Below are 17,819 nucleotides of genomic sequence, written 5' to 3' on the forward strand. Positions count from 1 at the left end.
CCGTAGTACGCTACTCCTTCTTTATCGGTCTCTGGTGCGGTCCCGTCTGGACTATGGATCTTTTATCTATGACAACGCTGCATCCTCATCCAAGCTTATCCTTGACACTGTCCACCACGCAGCGATTCGCATTGCGACTGGTGCTTTCCGAACTACTCCTGTCGTCAGCTTGTTAGCTGAGGCGAACGAGCCCCCTCTGGCCTTACGAAGGCAGATGTTGGGCATGCGATACGCCATCAAACTTCGTCAGTTCCCTTCCCATCCTGCTCACGGACCGGCTTTCTCCAGGTCGCTCTTAGCAGTCTTTGATGGCGACGAGAGGAGCCGCTCTCGAGTTTTCTGCACCCGAACGGCCGATCTCCTGCGAGATTGTGGCCTAAGCACTCGGGACATCATGCGAGTTGTTATCCTGCCTGAACCGCCTTGGAGGTTATCTGTCCCCTCTGTGGACCTAACCCTATCAGGCACACGGAAAGACCAAATTCTGCCTCTGGCCTTCAAGGCGAAGGCATTGGAACATATTGCATCATATTCAGGCCATGCCGTGGCATACACCGATGGGTCCAAGTCGGACCTCGGTGCTGGCTGTGCCTTCGTCTGCGGCGACGCTGTGCGATGTTTTACTTTATCTAAACATGCATCCGTTTTTACCTGCGAATTGGTCGCCGTCCTCAAACTTTTATGTTTTATCCAGATTCATCCCGCTCGGTCATATCTTGTCCTCTCCGACTCATTGAGCGGACTCCAGTCCTTGACACAATTCTATCCACTTGACCCCCTCGTACAGGAGATTCTTCTCCGTTTGACGGCTCTCGACCGAGAGGGTACCTCAGTGACTTTTTGCTGGATTCCTAGCCATGTTGGTATAGCTGGCAATGAGCGGGCGGACCGTGCTGCGAACCATGCGGCGCGGCAGCCCTGCTCCCGCCGGTTCCCTCTACCGGCCAGGGACTTTTTCCCTGCGGTGAGCTCATTCTTCCGCGGAAAGTGGCAGGAGGCTTGGAGCAAATGTCAGACAAACAAGCTGCTACGCATCAAACCGGGTTTGGCAACCTGGTTGTCTGCGTCACGCAAGTCGCGTCGAGAGGAGGTCATCTTTTGTCGGCTTCGCACAGGACACACTTTCGGTACCCATGGACACCTTATTGGCGTCGGCCCAAGACCTGTTTGTGCGAGATGTGGCGACAGACTTTCCGTCCGACACGTTTTTCTGGAGTGTCCAAGACTGGAAGCTGAGCGGCTGAAGTTTCTGGGCCTGCGCGGAGCCCAACTTTCTTTGAGAGCAGTCTTAGGTGACGAGTCCTCTTTGCTTGACTCTTCTCGCCTCTTTTCGTTTATTGCGGCCTCCGGCCTTCAGGTGATTTTTAACGCCCGACACTGAGGAAGCCAAATAAGAAATGGGCGCGATATAGCCTCGCAGCTGGTGCGCCCTGTCACTCCAAATCATCATCATCATGATTAGGGTGCATCAAAATACACTTTCTTCGCATCGACCGGTCTGTGCGATAGAATTGTATAGAGTTAGATTGTATAGAGTTGTATTGAATACAGTTAAATTGAGTAGAGTTGAATGGAGTTAGAATTGAATAGAGTTACTTATAGAGTTCATTTTATTAACTTAACTAAGCACTGCTTAGTGTCAAGGTCAGGTCAAAGAGGTATGGTAAATTTAAAGTTATAATATAGGTCATGCGGGACATGTTTTCCTGTCCGTTTTGGTCATAGAATCCAATGGCAGCATCGATCGTGTCGTTTGAGATCCATTTTAGCAAGTTTCAGTGAAGGTCAGACCAAGGTCAGGTCAAGTCAAAAAAGGTCAAAATTTTAAGTTCAATACTTGCAAAGAAAAAGATGTCTGTTAGGTGAAATTTAAGCTCAGGAATAGGTATGATTGTGCCATTTGTTTTTTTTTCGTGCACCGACTAGAACGCCCAAAAATGGCATTTGAAATAATGACGTCATTGAGCATCATAATGGGATGACAAATGTTGATTGTGGGGTCAAATTTTGAGACTGATATAGCCATCTTGTAGAGCTTATCATTTTACTTATTTGGGAGCTTTCATTTGCATTTGCATTGCAAGATATGCCTTGGACGTCATTGCGAAGTTTGACCACTTTACGGCCGAAACTGCCATGTAGTGACGTCACAAAATCGGCCATAATTCAAAACATTTCCGTTACGCGCCGCGCGCGGACACTGGGCCGGCTGGAGCACACTAGCGCCGCCTATCGGTAAATTACGGCTACGGTACGCAACTACCGAACCATTTGTTACATTTAGGCGGAAATTGCACAAACTGGACCAAAACTTGAAGATGCACCACCAGGGCAAAAGACTACAAGGAATTGCGCGTTTGTTGATGCCTCATTCGACTATTTTGATGCATTTTTAGATGCGTCATTTTCGACCTCAAAAATGCGCATTTTGTAAAAAATCATGCAATCTGATCTGGCATTTGTATGCATATAACAGATTAGCAGTGTCCAAACTTGAAAATGCACCACCAGTACTGATGACTTCAATGAACTGCGCGTTTGTTGATGCCTCATTCAACTATTTTGATGCATTTTTAGATGCGTCATTTTCGATCTCAACAATTTGACAAGTCGTAAAAAGCATGCAATCTAACATTTATATGCCAATAACATACTAACAGTACTCAAACTTGAAAATGCACCACCAGTGCAGATAACTACAATGAATTGCGCGTTTGTTGATGCCTCATTCAACTATTTTGATGCATTTTTTGATGCGTCATTTTCGACCTAAAAATGCGCACTGTGTAAAAAAAAATCATGCATTCTGACATTTGTATGCAAATAACAGATTAGCAGTGCCCAAACTTGAAAATGCACCACCAATGCTGAATACTACAAGGCATCGCGCGTTTTTTATGCCTAGTTCACCTATTTTGATGCGTTTTTAGATGCGTCATTTTCGACCTCAACAATTTGACAAGTCGTAAAAATCATGCAATCTGACAATTATATGCAAATAACATGCTAACAGTACACAAACATGAAAATGCACCACCAGCACAGATGACTACAATGAATTGCGCGTTTGTTGATGCCTCATTCAACTATTTTGATGCGTCATTTTCGACCTCGAAAATGCGCATTTTGTAAAAAAAATCATGAAATCTGGCATTTGCATGAGAATAACAGAATAGCAGTACCAGAATATGAAAATGCACTTCCAGTGCAAAGAACTACAAGGAACTGTGCATATGATGATACCTTATTAACATACCTTGATGCATTTATAGATGCTTATTTTTCGGCCTCAACAGCCAACATGTGCATCACCTTATATGTGCGATATGGCTGTTACATTAAAGTAGCTGCTTAGGTACTTTACTCAGAGTCTGGGGGGGGGGGGGGGGAGGGATGCAGCATCTGTGCGGAATTATGGAAGGAATCTGGGTACACAGCAGCATTTTGTTTACTTATTTTTCTGCTTATTTACGCTATTTTCCACTTAGGCATTGGCAAAAAATCCGTACGATTTTCATTTGCACTGAAATAAACACCGAGTAAAATGTTATATGCAGGAAACTAACTAAATAAGCAAAAATAAATTTCATTAAAAAGAATGAGGACTTGTAATTTGCATCAATCACTAGTGACTACCTACGTTTCAGTAATATTTTCTGCGTAAGTTTTAAGTGAAAATCACTTGAACCAACCATATAGCTTTCCGTTCTCCACAAATGGAAACAAAGGTAGCTTGGGATGAACACATGAAAGTACATTCCTGTATTTCCTGTGCACACGATCTAGCCACTACACATTTTCCACAGACCGCAGCAGCATCCTTCCTTCCCGCTTGATCACCTGCTCGATCCCGCCTTTAAAATTGCTAACACTGATGTACGCGGAAGTAACACTGTGGTTCAGTTTCTCCACCCGTTGCTGCGTAAACACGTTCAGACATCCAACGCGAGCGACAACCTCGTGACAGTGTACTCCCACCATATGAAGGTAGGGAGTCACCATGGTGGTCTGGAACACGGTAACGAACATCTTCAAAAAAGCATCACACTCCGCGCGAACAATTTCTGAGTCGTCACTGTGGTGAAGCACATCAAGCATTTTACAGTACTTCACTAGGAGGAGTTTGATGGACGCACCTCTCTTTCGTCCTAGGTACACGAGTAGACAGTCGGAATCGATCATGTGACGGATGATTTTGCGACGGTCATTCGCATCACAGTGCTGAAACTCAACCTTTCCATCGCTAGCGACAATTTTTCCTCGGCATGTGATCTGCTCCTGAAGGTTTTTCACAAAATCAGTCGCTTTGTCACATGGAACCTCGCGGCGAATGATAAGTAAAATCTTGTCAGACGTACGAAGGAAAAGATGTAAAATGTCAATAACTATCCTGTCTATTGGGATGGCGGGGAGAAGCCAGCCACGAGCCATTCCCGGATCTCTGGCATTGAAACCCTTCCTCGGCTTGGCGCCTGATCTACAGTAGTCGGACTTGTGGGACAAACAATATACATGCGTTGTGACTGTTTGCGTCCTTCATTCCACAAACAGTTGACAGGAATTTATAGTCTGCACATAAGAAGAAGGTAAACCGTACTCTAACGTTCCGTCGATAACGATACCGTCTTTTTGAATTTGATCTATTTCACGATTTAGTCCCCCGAAGACGCTATCAAGATTTTCCCAGTTTTCTTTGGCGGTACTTATGCCTAAAAGCTGTGGTCTTCTTTTTGATGCAGTCTCTTCGTCTGGCAGGCTGATGGATAAGTTGACAAAGCTCCGGTACTTTCCAACTGGAGCCCCGTTGCCTACGGAGGAAAAACAATATTCAATATTCATATTACATACTCGTGTGCAATAGTTTAATGCATGACATTAGTAACGAAAGGCGAGATTCAGTCATCACCTCGTAAAATACTTTCTTTTCGCCCTAAAAAACATTACAGTTTCTAGTAAAGTATTCTTAAGATATTTTAAAACTGCGTTAATAAAGCGATGAAAGCGTTAATAAAGTGATAAATGCGTTAATAAAGCGCTTAATAGTTAATACCTGATAGTTTGATGCGGACGCTCTCGTTTGGTCCTTTTTTGACGGCTGGTTGCATTGCCTTCAGAAGGTCAGATATGTTCCGCCGGGCTCCATTTCTCATGGGCAGAATGTCGATTTCAGTGTTCAACCTGCAATATCAACCATGTAAATTAGGCAACCAAATTTATGTCTGGCACAGCCCTGAAAAAAGCGGCTTCATGATTGAAATGCTCCTAATTCAGGATTAAAATTTATCAAGCAGTAACATATTGCCGTAGGGAAAAAACCCAAGCAGGCAAATACTTTTAAATATAGCATAGCAATGAGTCAATTGGAATTACTTCCACAATTATACAATATTTGACAAATATTATGCCAATAGAAATGTAGTGTTACATATTACAATAGCTACATATCACAGAAGTGTTACATATTACAGTCACACATTACATAGTGTTACATCCAATACGCACCTACTCCGTTCCTTCTGGACCTTGTGAGGACGTGGCAGAGTCGGTGACACGCTGGCGAGTTTTTTTTTTTATACTTCCGCATGGAGATGCAGGTATTGTCCAGTACCGCAGCTATGGCGCTACTCGACGGTGATTGCGATTCAGGTGCGAAACACACGCTTACACCATATTCCGCTGCCTTCTCCCTGATGTCTTTTGTCACTCGCCGCTTTGTACGTGCACAGTACTCTGTTGGTCCTTTCTTACGCTTCGAGGCCAGCAGTCGCCGAAGCTTTCCATTTTCACACTGAAGTCGACGCAACTCAGCTTGAATTCGGTTTACCGTATCGCCTGCACTGCTGGCGCCGGACGACGGACCTGCCGGGCGGTCTTCAGCGCCGCCTCTGGGTCTGGGCGCGCCGGACGACGGACCTGCCGGGCGGTCTTCAGCGGCGACTCTGGGTCTGGGTGCGCCGGACGACGGACCTGCCGGGCGGTCTTCAGCGCCGCCTCTGGGTCTGGGCGCGCCGGACGACGGACCTGCCGGGCGGTCTTCAGCGGCGACTCTGGGTCTGGGTGCGCCGGACGACGGACCTGCCGGGCGGTCTTCAGCGCCGCCTCTGGGTCTGGGCGCGCCGGACGACGGACCTGCCCGGCGGTCTTCAGCGCCGCCTCCGTGGCTGGGCGCGCCGGACGACGGACCTACCGGGCGGTTCCCAGCGCTGCCCTCCCGGCTGTTGCTGCCCGCAGAGGTACCAGGTCTGGGCGCGCCCGAGGGACAAGGCGGGCAGTCATCGTACTTGAAGAGGAGACACTCGGGATGATTTGGCCATGGTGTAGTTGGTAAGGTGCTCGGGCTATTGATATTTACATTTAGATGTAGGAAATTTGTACACTGAGCGTCTACCCACTGCGCACGTTGTCGTCCACCACGACGGCTTTTTAGGTAAGCAGTTTGTAGCTTCAGCAATTTTTTTCGGAATGCCTCTGATTCTCGGCGAGAGATATGTACACTTGCACTATGTTCTAACAAAAGATATGCAAAGATGTAATCTAATGTCACCTGGTGGTCAAACTTCAATTTAACTGCTTCCTTAACAAGCCACTTTTTACATATATAGGGTAGCCTGGGGCAAGACGCCCCAGATAATTTATTTTGCTACATAAATTTTGTCCCACATCACCTGGAAGGCCAAATTTGTGCTCAATGCGTTCTTTGGACATTTTACTTTAAATTGCACCCCTCAAATTCATTCACTTATGATCGGACTCCAAGCTAGGAAGTGATTTGTGAAGCAACTGCAAATGGGGCATTTTGCCCCAACCCCAGGGCAAAACGCCCCACGGCCTGGGGCAAGTAGCCCCATACTTTAGATTACAGATTTAACATGGTAGTATGCTTAATCTTATGTGAGAGGTCCCTTAGACCTCTGAAAGCACGGCTCTTAAGTTAGCACATTCCATCCTGTCAGGTGTTCAGCTATGACACTATTGTATGAGCAGGTTTTTCACCTGCCTCATAAGACCAAATAATAAATTATTGCAATGCAAATGTTTACAGAATACTTCCTTTGCCATCCAGTTGCTGAGAAAAATACACATAAAGGCATAGAAACTTACTGTTCGCCAGCTACCGAACATTAGAAAGTGGGTAGCCCGAACAACACATGAGGTAAAACGCCCCATGGGGCTTTTTGCCCCACGACCTACTGGGGCGTTTTACCCCATCACGTAGTTCGGTCAGAGAACAACGCTTTGCACACCAGCAAGACATAATTTAACACGAACCAACCCGGCATAAGCGTTAGACAATAGTTGTTCAAAATACATAAAAGTCGTTAACCTGATGTGGACCATAAAAGAACGCCATGATGCATAATCTGACAACAAAACATAAAAATCACTCAAAAAACACATTTTTGGCTATATCTCTTGAAAGAGTCATCACAATTTCTTTCCAGTCTGCTCATATAATGATCATATAGTGCACGTTTTATAGAAGAGAGGATGTTTCCCCAGAACTCTGCCAGTTCCGAGAAACATCGGTGAGGCGTTTTACCTCGGCGGGGCGACTTGCCCCGGTCTACCCTACAAAAGGTTTATCTGGGCTGATGGCGGACGTTCATCTTGCATGCACCAAAACGCTGCTGGTGCAATCTATTTTCCTGCTTCAACTCAGTAGTACCGCCAAACTAATATTTACAAAATGAGGACACTACATCTTACCCGGAATGTTTAGCGCTACATGAGGCCTGCACGCCTCTCTCGCATGATCCTCACCACTAGTTCTTTCCCATGGCGGTGGCGCACCTTCTGTATCTGGCCGTCACTGCCCTTCACAAAGGCCCAGTCTCCTCTAATGTTCCTCACTGTCATGGAGCTGGCAGCCACAACATTGGCATCTCCATGCACGCTGATCAAGCGCACCCTCCACTCTGGATCATATGAAGTAGCGAAGACTTTCATAAAACTGTCTAATGACATGCCCTGGTATTGACATCTGGGAGCATCGTTGCTCCACTGAGAGCTGCTGACATAAGTAACCTGGAATTATTTCAATCTTCTAGTATAAAGGCAGCCATTGGGCTCCCTGTGTATGCCCATCATTCTGCCCTAATGTCAGCGCTTGGCATTCCTAAGGTTCAAGAGCTTCTCCGATCGCTTACGCTTCGCGGCTTTGCTCATCTGTTTCGCTCGGATCATAGGCTTAAGCAGATAATGATTCGCAGCCTTGCTGTTCTAGCTACTACGCCTTCAGAGTTAGACGGATCATTCTTGAGCTTTACACATAGCCTCGGAAATAATAATTTTGAAGTTACAATGAACATAGCATGTGGCAATGTTGATGGTGAGCTTATTCGTGGCTCTTGTATGAATGATGGAATTGTGGACACAATCAAATTCCTGCTCAACAGCACTTGCTCTCATTCGCGTAAAATTCTTAGGCTCATAACAGTCACAAATGAAAGCACCAGGCACACAACTTGAACTAAAGTATAGGTACTATCGATGGTTTTAGAATGTCCAATGATTGGCTCTTGTGAATGTCCTTGCGTGGCCTAGCATTGTCCTGCAGGCATTAATGTATGTACCTACCTGGCCCAATGTATATGTACTGCTACGTGTTATAACTGTCACCTCACCTTGTCACCTCACATTGTGTGTGTGATGCAAATAAATGTGATGATGATGATGATGATGATAGTGAAGCATCTGACGACGGGATTTTGACACGGATGATTTTTGCAGATTTTTCTCGGACAGGAAATCTAAGAGCTTTGAAGATGAGGCTTTGGATGGTGTCAGCCACAAGCTGGGTAGCACGATTTGGGCACCGGTGAGGCAATGCCTGGCCATAAAAGCGTTGAGCTGAGACCGGATTCATCTGTAAATTAAAAATCAAGTTAGTAAATGTTCAAGTTAACAGTTTTATGAGACTTTTCAGTTCAACGTGATATGAAATTGATGTTCCATTATTAAAAAAAAAATCTTTCATGAAACTAGATGAAGGAATTTTGGCTGGTAACTCATATACACTTCTACTGAATTACAGCGAAATATTTTGTAAGTTGGTATATAATACATTTTCAATATTAGCAGAAATTTACAAGACACAATCCAAGATTTGCTACCTATTTTTTTTAAAGAACCATTTATGGTACTTCTGAAACCATTAAGCTCAGAAGCTACATATTTACAGCAGCACTACATTTCTACATTTATCAATATCTGAATGCAGAAATGATTATCATATTCATGTTCAGTCCAAAAGTGATGTTTATTTTCCATTTGTTTTGATCATATTTTGTCTATATTTTAGAGTGAGGTGATATGTGCTCATGTTCAGCATGTATTTGTTAGAACAAATCAGCTTCATATTATTTTATGACAGGAATGAATCCCAAACTTGTGTTCAGCATGGCTTTTCTAGAAGAAATGCATGATGCTTTATGGCAAAACTGTACTTGGTACTTGGTAGATAAGAAACCTTTACCATATGCTCATTTTACAAAAAAAAAAACAGCATACACATCTGATTCAGAAAGTTAAATTTCACCTTCCATGCAGACTTTTAACAAATTCTTTTTTAACAAAAAAAAAACACATTAACCAAACCAATTACATAAACGAACATTCACCAACTTTTACAAATCTTGACAGTTTTTTTATTTACTCATAACCTCTAACAGGACATTGAACATAAATCTTGTTCTTTTTAGAGTACCTAATTTGACATGAGGGTCCAAATCTTATGGTCATTTTTGTTGCCAATGAGCTTGAGTTTTGAATGAACATTGTGTTATACTGCAAGAGCTTTGGTTGTTTTGATACCTACCTAAAGAGATTCCCGACGAAATACTTATGGAATGCAGGCAGTCAAACAAAACATAAACTTGTAAGCCGAATCTCAGTAACAGATGAATATTGTTTCAACCAAAAACTATCATGACAATTTGGTTAGGTACCTAAATTGGGCCAAGAGCCGTCCACTAAAGCAAGCCTAGCCAACCAAAACAAATTGTCAAGACAGCTTGGTCAGCAAAAAACAATCACCTGTACAACAAAACCAGGATTAATGGGGCTGAAGGCCCCTGGGTGTTGGGAGCCACAATGTTAGGCTAGGTTAGGCTTGGATATGTTACGTTATTTCAAGTTACGTTAGGTTAGGCTACACTAGCATAGGTGGAGTTTTGTAAATGAGTTAGTAAAACATGGAAGTCTATTTATGATCAAATTAGGTGGCTGAACAGGAGTGGGTTGGACAGTTAAAAGGAACAGTAAAACCATTGACTGGGGTGGGGGGTGATGAAAGGTGGTGGAGCAAAAATAAATGTTGGTGTAGCAAATACCAATATTGGTGGGGCGGCTATCCAACCAACTGTATACGAAACCCTGTCCCTGTACATTAGGTTAGGTCGTTAGTTTAAAAAAAAAACTAACAAAGAAATTATCAAATTTAGAACAAGCACTCCAAAATCCTGCAAGCAACAGCAACAAGAACCTGTCACCAACCCTCTTGTTCCTAATAACACCCAATCCTAATACACACATTGGCAAAATAAATGACTATAAGGTAATCAGACTCAAAAACAGTATGTCAAATTAGTTTGCTTAGAAGCTCCAAAAAATGTTTAAAATCCTGCTAAGGTTTAACTAAATAGGTAGGTAGATCAGTGGCTGCGGATTGGCCTCAGAGTTGGGGGGGGGGGGGGGGCAAAGCTGGTTTTCAAGTCCATTCTTTCCATGCAACGCCCATAGGCCTTATGTTAAATTTTGCCAGACGTGGGGGGGGGGGGGCAACTGCCCCCCCTGCCCCCCGAATCCGCCGCCACTGAGGTAGATACCTCTCTAGCTGACATATCATTGCCTTGCCTACATAGGTAGGTAATGCTTACCTTTCAGTCATCTTGATATTTCAGTCTTAGCACGGTTGATCTTCCAAGGAAAAGGCGTGAAAGTAACCAGGCAGACATGTACTGACAATTTATCCAAAGAATATATTATTTTAAAGCAACAACCTAACCCAACAGTAGATGTGTTGTGATCAAGGCCCTAGAATACGTTGTGTTAGCCTTGTACGCATTATTGGTGAAAAGCGGGAAATTAAAAGGTAACAAGTGCGCCAGATCTGCCGACAGTAAATCTCATTTTTGAAGGTCTTGAGTACTTCTTTTAATGCGGTCCTCCACCAATGTCCTACAAACTGTACTGGCTGGTCCGTAACGTTACTGAATGAAGATGAAATGATGATAGCAGATAATGAAGATAATGAAGATGAAATGATGAAAAAACGTTGCAGACTCCTTCAGCTGGATAAGTCTAATATGAAAAGGCTATTTACCATGTCTTTTAGTTTACAAAAAGGTGAAATAGTAATGCATTAGTACCGTGCGTTTCAATTATTTTTGCCATGATTGTCCCGGTCCCCATTTTCCCAACCGAACTAACCTTGCACGTATTGCAGCTTTGTCGGAGTCAGGCCGTCCTTCGCCGCCTTAGCTTCATAGCGGTTGGTAGTTTTTCCCGTCACCGATATCTCTCCCAGGGCTCGGGTGCCCCATGCAGCGACTCCCAGGCTTTTAATAAAGAGAGAGTCGCTCCTTTGGGCCTTGATGAAGGCCAAAGCATCAGGGCGAATGTCCACACCCTGCAAAATGTTAAAATGTTACTGATTAGAAAGATGGATGCGATCGAAGGAAATGAGTCATTAAGACCAGTGCCTATTGACTATACCCGATTTGGCGCTAACAATGATTACTTTTGGAATAAAATGGCATTGACATTGAATGAAAATCTCAAGACAGGGGGAAGAAAAGTGCTGGTACGATAAGTTAGAACAATCTCTAGGGTCCCGATGCTGCAGGGCATAAGACGCAACCTTAAATTCCGATGACAGAGGGAAGAGAACAACAAAACTGATAGGACGACCAGTAAATTGTTTGCGGCTCAAGACCATTATTACCCACCTCTGGTGGCGTGATACCCGCGCCGTCCGCAGTCTCAGGCCTGGCTGAGGCAGTCGCGGGCTGCGCCGAAGCTGATGTTGAAGCAGTTACTCCTGCACCAGCGACTGCTGCAGGAGCTGCCGGCACCTGCCGGCGCTCGGCCCCGGGCGGCGGAGAACCGACCGCCGGAGGGTTGGCAGTCACTGCCGCTGGTGTTTGGAATCTCTCTCGGCGCGGAGCAGCGACGACATACCGAAGGTTTGTTGTCAATAGTTAAAACACTATTCTTTAGAATTGTGTTTTTCTATTGAAAAACAAATCTGAGTTCCCTGACAATTTGGCAAAAGCTGCCTGTAATCTTCGGTGTTGAACAGCTGAAATGAGCGAAGGAAAACGATTAACGAATGATGTGTCACGGCATTTTCAAAGACAATAGACTGCTATTCTCAATAATTGATTACCATGGCAATATTATGTCAGGCTAGCTTAACCCTCGCCGGACCTATTGGTTTTCTACATACGCGCCGGCCGAGGGGGGGGGGGGGCGGGTACGACCCCCCCCTCGCCGTTTCGCCCCTGGTGGAGCTAGCGCGTCGCGGAAAAAACGAGCGTGTGCGCCGTTACGAGACGCAGAGATTGGTACCCGATTTTAAGGTCCTAGGTCAACCGGTGACCTCTGAGGTCAGGTCAAGTGCCCCAGGGTACGGTTCAGTTTTTGGTGAATAACTTCGCAAAAAACGGTCGCAGAGCCGCGATTTTGGCAGCATCGTGTTCGCCTCGCTCAGGCGCGTCGAATGATATACTTTTTGTCCGGGTCAGGTCAACTTGGGGTGTTGACCTCAGGTCAAGGTCAGGTCAGCACCCCCAGGTCACGAAGTTGGTCGAAAGAGGTCATGTCGCATATCATTCGATTCGGCAGGTCTTCCTGAGTCCATTGGTGGCTTTCTCGACTCGCTAGCTCAATTTGATCAAGAGTTATTGACGAAAAACTAATATGACCTTGAAGACGTCATAAATGACGTCACGCAAGGTCAACATTGCAAAAGTGACGCATCTAACCTTGCAAGGAGTGCATCAAATCACGATTCTGTGTGCTTGAGATAGTTGGAGATCGTTCCCGGCGCCAGAATAGCAGTTTGAATTTTTCCCCGTTGACTTATAATGGTGAGGTCACGAAAATGACCTGACCTCATATGACCTTTAGGAAAAATCCGAGATATACAAGTTGTGAGACTCATAATGGATACTAGATCCTGCAAGTTTCATTTCCCTGTGACATCTCCTCTGGCAGTGAGGGCGTTGCGAAGTTGCGACATCTGAAGACCGTGCAGAGGTTCACTTATGACGTCATAGGTCAGTGACCTGACCTGACCCAAAAATGCGGTTGGTGTCAAAAGATGTGGCTTGGATCAAAGGTCAGGTATGCCAAGTTTCAGCTCTCTATCGCCAGCGTGTTCGGAGCTATCGCGAAAAAACCCTATGGGGGGGGGGGCGGCACCCGCCCCCCCCTCGGCCGGCGAGGGTTAAATTATAGTTCTCTTGTGATGCTAGGTGTTTTTGGAACTCTACATGACGAACACTTACTAGCTTTACCCTGTACAGTGCACACATTTATCACTACAATAAAAGCATGCGCTCGTAGAGCGCGAGCATGCTCGCGCTCGATGATGCTGACGCTCGATGATGCTGATGTCTTCCGTCATGGTAAACACAAAACTGAACCATGTCTGCTTCTTGAGGAAAGACACTCTTGGTGGGTCTGTGGCGATAACTTGTGCAAGGAACCGCTTTGTCTCCTTTTTTCCCTTCAGCTGCACAGTTACAAAGTCACCCTGGGCGACACAGCTCCAGTCGATCCCAGCTGACGGGTCACAGGCTTGCTCCTTGTCTCTTTCGACAGATCCGTCATCACTTTCATCCTCTTTCTCTTCAGTCCTCGCATTCTTCTGTTTCCAACTGTCTTCATCCTCTTCAGACGTCACCGACTCGGGAAGATCCTCAGCCTCGCTGTCACCAGTCAGATGGGCTGATGCGCACGGACCTGCCAGGCAGGACGTTCAGTTTCGTGCTGCGACGACGGGATGGCCCAGCTGTGTCCTTCGAGCCACGGAGAGCTTTGAGATGGTCGACGATAACGGCATCGACAGCAGCAGCATCGCCCTCACCAGAGTGTATGTATGTATGTATGTATGTATGTATGTATGTATGTATGTATGTATTGACGATCAAGAGCAATCCACAATCGGCGTGGCGATTACACTCCGAGTCCGAGCTGGTTGAAGATAACACAAGAAATACCTACACAAGAAAACACACACACTTACGAATACGAAATAACACAACGCGAACGCCGAACACGCACATACTTGGTGTAACCCGCACGAAGCCGCGTACATAACTATACACACGGACTCGATTGCCATGGCCGCAGCCCCCTCCTCCTCCCCTGGCGCGTCTGACCCGCCGTCCGCCACGACACCCGCGGTGAGCGGGCCGGCGGCAGCGGGCCTCCTTCGCCTCCCGGGCGCCGGCCAGTGTTGACATTAGCCGGCCCGAGTCCCGTCCCCTCCGCTGGTGGAACCGGCATCCATGGGGGGCGGGTGGGGGAGCTGAGGTGGTCGAGTTCATCCGCGCGCAGTCCACGTCCGACAGAATGCCTTATTTGGGTTGGCGGAGTAGTCTGTAATGCCATCACAATTAGAAATACTCTAGATTTGTAGAACATCGTATTCTGGCTTAGGATGTACTCTTACTAATCCATTTTCAATTACATTTAACCGTTAATTGCGGTGCAAAGCCAAACTAAGCCCAAAGTGGCGCCCTGGAGGCCGTTACCAGTGAAGCTGTGACTGACGTCTTCGGCCTGCTCGTTCACTGACGTTGCCTCCTGGACATTGGTGGCAGCGACGTCCCCGCTGCCGCCCTCGGCGGCGTCCCCGTCTGCGTCGGCGTTCCTGCGAAAGAAAATTATGTTTCAAAGATGCACCGATAACTATCATATCTGAATTGACATGCAATGGGTTGCTTGAATATTGCATGCTTAGTCTTTGGGTCATCATTAGACAATCGATGGTGCTTTCTTAGACTTAACCGCAAGCTGTTTGAAAAACAACCGGAGCAGTTCTTGGATGGGTATTGTAGGCCATAGCAATGGTCATCGTGATTGACCTCCCCGTCGTGCTTCCGGGGGCTATTTCTGTAGAGTTGGCTCGGTCATAAACCATGCTCGCCACCGTTATGTTGTGTCTTCTAAAAGAAACCACCCTGGCTTGTATGTGTTCGTCGACGATCCCACCGAGCTCTTCCATGCGACGAATAATGGCCGTCCGCTGTGGGTTTCGTCTGATCTCTTCCATGCGACGAATAATGGCCGTCCGCTGTGGGTTTCGTCTGATCTCTTCCATGCCACGAATAATGGCCGTCCGCTGTGGGTTTCGTCAGATCTCTTCCATGCCACGAATAATGGCCGTCCGCTGTGGGTTTCTTCGTCTGCGTCTTCTGCGAGGAGCAGCTTCCGCGGCGCTGTTCGGTAGTTTCCTTGCGTCCATCTTAACCTTCCAGGCGGTGGGGGGGGGGGGGGGCATTTTTTGCTCCCCCTTTTGTTTTTTCAATATATCTCGAGAACCGCTGCGCCGATCGTCACCAAACTCTTAGTACCCTCCCGGGAGCAGCTAGTGCACATGGTGACCAAAAATTTTCCAAAGGCTATGATAGGTTGGCCGCTAATGACGTCAGAGTGACGTCATTTTTGCCATTTTCGACCCAAAAAAAGGTTTCGCGGGAAGAGCTGTGAGGCATACAGCTTTAGAGATACAGAAAAATGTTTCAGACATAAAAGGTGTGGAATCAAAAGGACTACAAAACTGCTATTTCGGTTTTTCGATTTTTTTTTTATTTTGACCCCCAAAAATCATAATATAGATTTTTGAATATAATAGCCAAAAAATCCAAAATGTTTTTTGAATTTCGAAAAAAACCGGAATATATATGATAGTCCCTACCGCCTTCTATCTACATACCAAATTTGAGATCGATATCTCTTTTTCTGGCCAACTTATAGCGAAAAAACTTCAAAATTGATGTCAAATTTTCAAACTCAATTTTTAGCAATTCTAGACCTCGTAGAGCAAAACAAAGACCACCATTAGACTCCCCGTGACGAGCTGCATCGAATCGATACCCATTTTATGCAAAAATATCAACTTTGAAATTTGACCTTTTTTGACCTGACCTTGACCTGACCAGGACCTCCACCAGAAAGTGACCTAAACCGTACCTGATGGTCTTATAACCAACACCATTGAGTTGGAAATGAAAAACTGGCCATAAAACATGCATCGCATAACCTTAGTAAAGTTGGGCTCATGTGGTGACCCTTGGTGACCTTTGGTGACCTGACCTGTGACCTGACCTGGTATGACCAGTGACCTCTAATAGCAACATATGTACTAAACAACTGGCGCCTTATCGCTGATTTTCGACAAAATGCGTTTTACTCGGTGTTGTAGCGCTTTCCCTAGAAGCCCCGTGAACGGTGAAACATTTTCTCTTTGACCTGACCTGTGACGTCATCGGTGACCCCGAGGTCAATGAAATTTGGTTTCCCTCGACAAATTTGACAGGGCTATCGAACGCCGTTTGAATTTTCCGGATCCGTCAGTAGTTTCGGAGATACGGGGGGGGGCAAAAAAATGCCCCCCCCACCGCGCGGAAGGTGGCTGGTAGGCCCACCGCCTGCCGGGTTAAATCAAAGGATAAATATATAAGCATAATGTAGCACCAACTCTCACCTGTGAGCTTTTTCCAATCTTGACCTGACTTACACGAGATTGTGACCTTAACCCTCGCCCGCACATGGGGGGGGGTTGCCACCCCCCCCCCCCCAGTTAGTCTTTCTGCTCTGCACTCAACATTTTTAGAGCTAGAAGGCTGATTTTTCGTATTCCTCTATCCTTTCTTGATGTCCACTGAAAATTTCAAGTTTCTGTAATTTTTGGTTTCGGAGATATGACCTTGTTTTTCAGGTCATGTCATGACCCAAATGGCCAATTCTCAACATCTTGCGTTTGCCATGGGCCTTGTGAGCTTTTGACTACTTGATTTCGGCCTTTTTTGCCAGTCTTACCTCCCACCTATCATGGAACATGTTGTTTGACGATGTACAGGTGTCAAGGCCTCTCGCTCGATGACTATCTCCTGCCGTGGAGAAAATGGAACTCTGGCGCGGCTTTGGCGCTCCAAAGCGCCCGCAGAACTCGGTATCGTGCTGCGCTCGTCATCCTTCGCGCCAGACACGCTCGTCTCACTGTACATGACACGTTTCATCCTTTCGACACTCTTTACAGCATCGGCCGACCGGTTTTTGGCCGCATATGCCTTAAAGGAAATAGTTCACTTTCACGAAATTATTTTTTTTGCAATGGATTTGTGATTTTTTATGTTCAAAATGATCAGCAAAGAAAATAAAACCTTTTTATAACAAAATAACATTTTCTATATTTTTGATATAGGAAGAACTTTTCAGTTTCTGTAAGGCACACTTGATCCAGTATGAAAAGAGCATGGGTCCCGAAAATTCTTCAGAAACTAGAGAAATTATCGCGGCCACCGGCATTTGGGCGATCTGCTCGTGCTTTTGTTACTGGAGCGCCTCACTGGAGCGAATTTCTCTAGAGTTCTCGTAGATAATTTCTATAGTTTCTGAAGAATTTTCGGGACCCATGCTCGTTTCATACTGGATGCGAATATATGCAAGGCACTCACCCTCAACGCAAGACACATTTTTCGGGACGAGAAATAGAATATCTTTGCCTAGGGTGATCGTTGGGCTGTAAAAGCTCCTGATTTATGCTCGTCTCATCCCAAGCTACGGAACTGCTATTCCAGTTCAAA

The 17,819-nt window shown here is 45.7% G+C and overlaps 1 protein-coding gene across 2 annotated transcripts; it reads right to left on the reverse strand.

Moving 5' to 3' along the window:
* Positions 1–3,618: 3,618 nt before the first annotated feature.
* Positions 3,619–7,969, reverse strand: LOC122367615 (pulmonary surfactant-associated protein D-like). Of its 2 annotated transcripts, XM_043340888.1 has the most exons (5): positions 7,573–7,969; positions 5,968–6,601; positions 5,503–5,859; positions 5,051–5,178; positions 3,619–4,808 (listed from the first exon to the last, which is right to left on the reverse strand). In XM_043340888.1, the coding sequence occupies exons 1-4, from the start codon at positions 7,612–7,614 to the stop codon at positions 5,174–5,176; spliced, it is 1,038 nt and encodes a 345-aa protein (XP_043196823.1). In that variant the 5' UTR covers positions 7,615–7,969; the 3' UTR covers positions 3,619–4,808; positions 5,051–5,173. The 2 variants fall into 2 exon arrangements, with proteins under 2 accessions (XP_043196823.1, XP_043196822.1); XM_043340887.1 differs by having other exon boundaries at positions 5,503–6,601.
* Positions 7,970–17,819: the final 9,850 nt, after the last annotated feature.

The sequence above is a fragment of the Amphibalanus amphitrite genome, unplaced genomic scaffold, assembly GCF_019059575.1.
Source record: "Amphibalanus amphitrite isolate SeventyFive unplaced genomic scaffold, NRLGWU_Aamphi_draft 000882F_arrow, whole genome shotgun sequence".
Taxonomy (NCBI): domain Eukaryota; kingdom Metazoa; phylum Arthropoda; class Thecostraca; order Balanomorpha; family Balanidae; genus Amphibalanus; species Amphibalanus amphitrite.

Excerpts from the sequence above, each read along its gene's own strand:
- LOC122367615 (XM_043340887.1), bottom strand. The coding sequence starts at position 7,614 with ATGCAAGATGAACGTCCGCCATCAGCCCAGATAAACCTTTTG. Across the intron at positions 6,602-7,572 it reads CAGCCCAGATAAACCTTTTG|TATATATGTAAAAAGTGGCT; the intron begins TAGGGTAGACCG and ends CCCAGGCTACCC.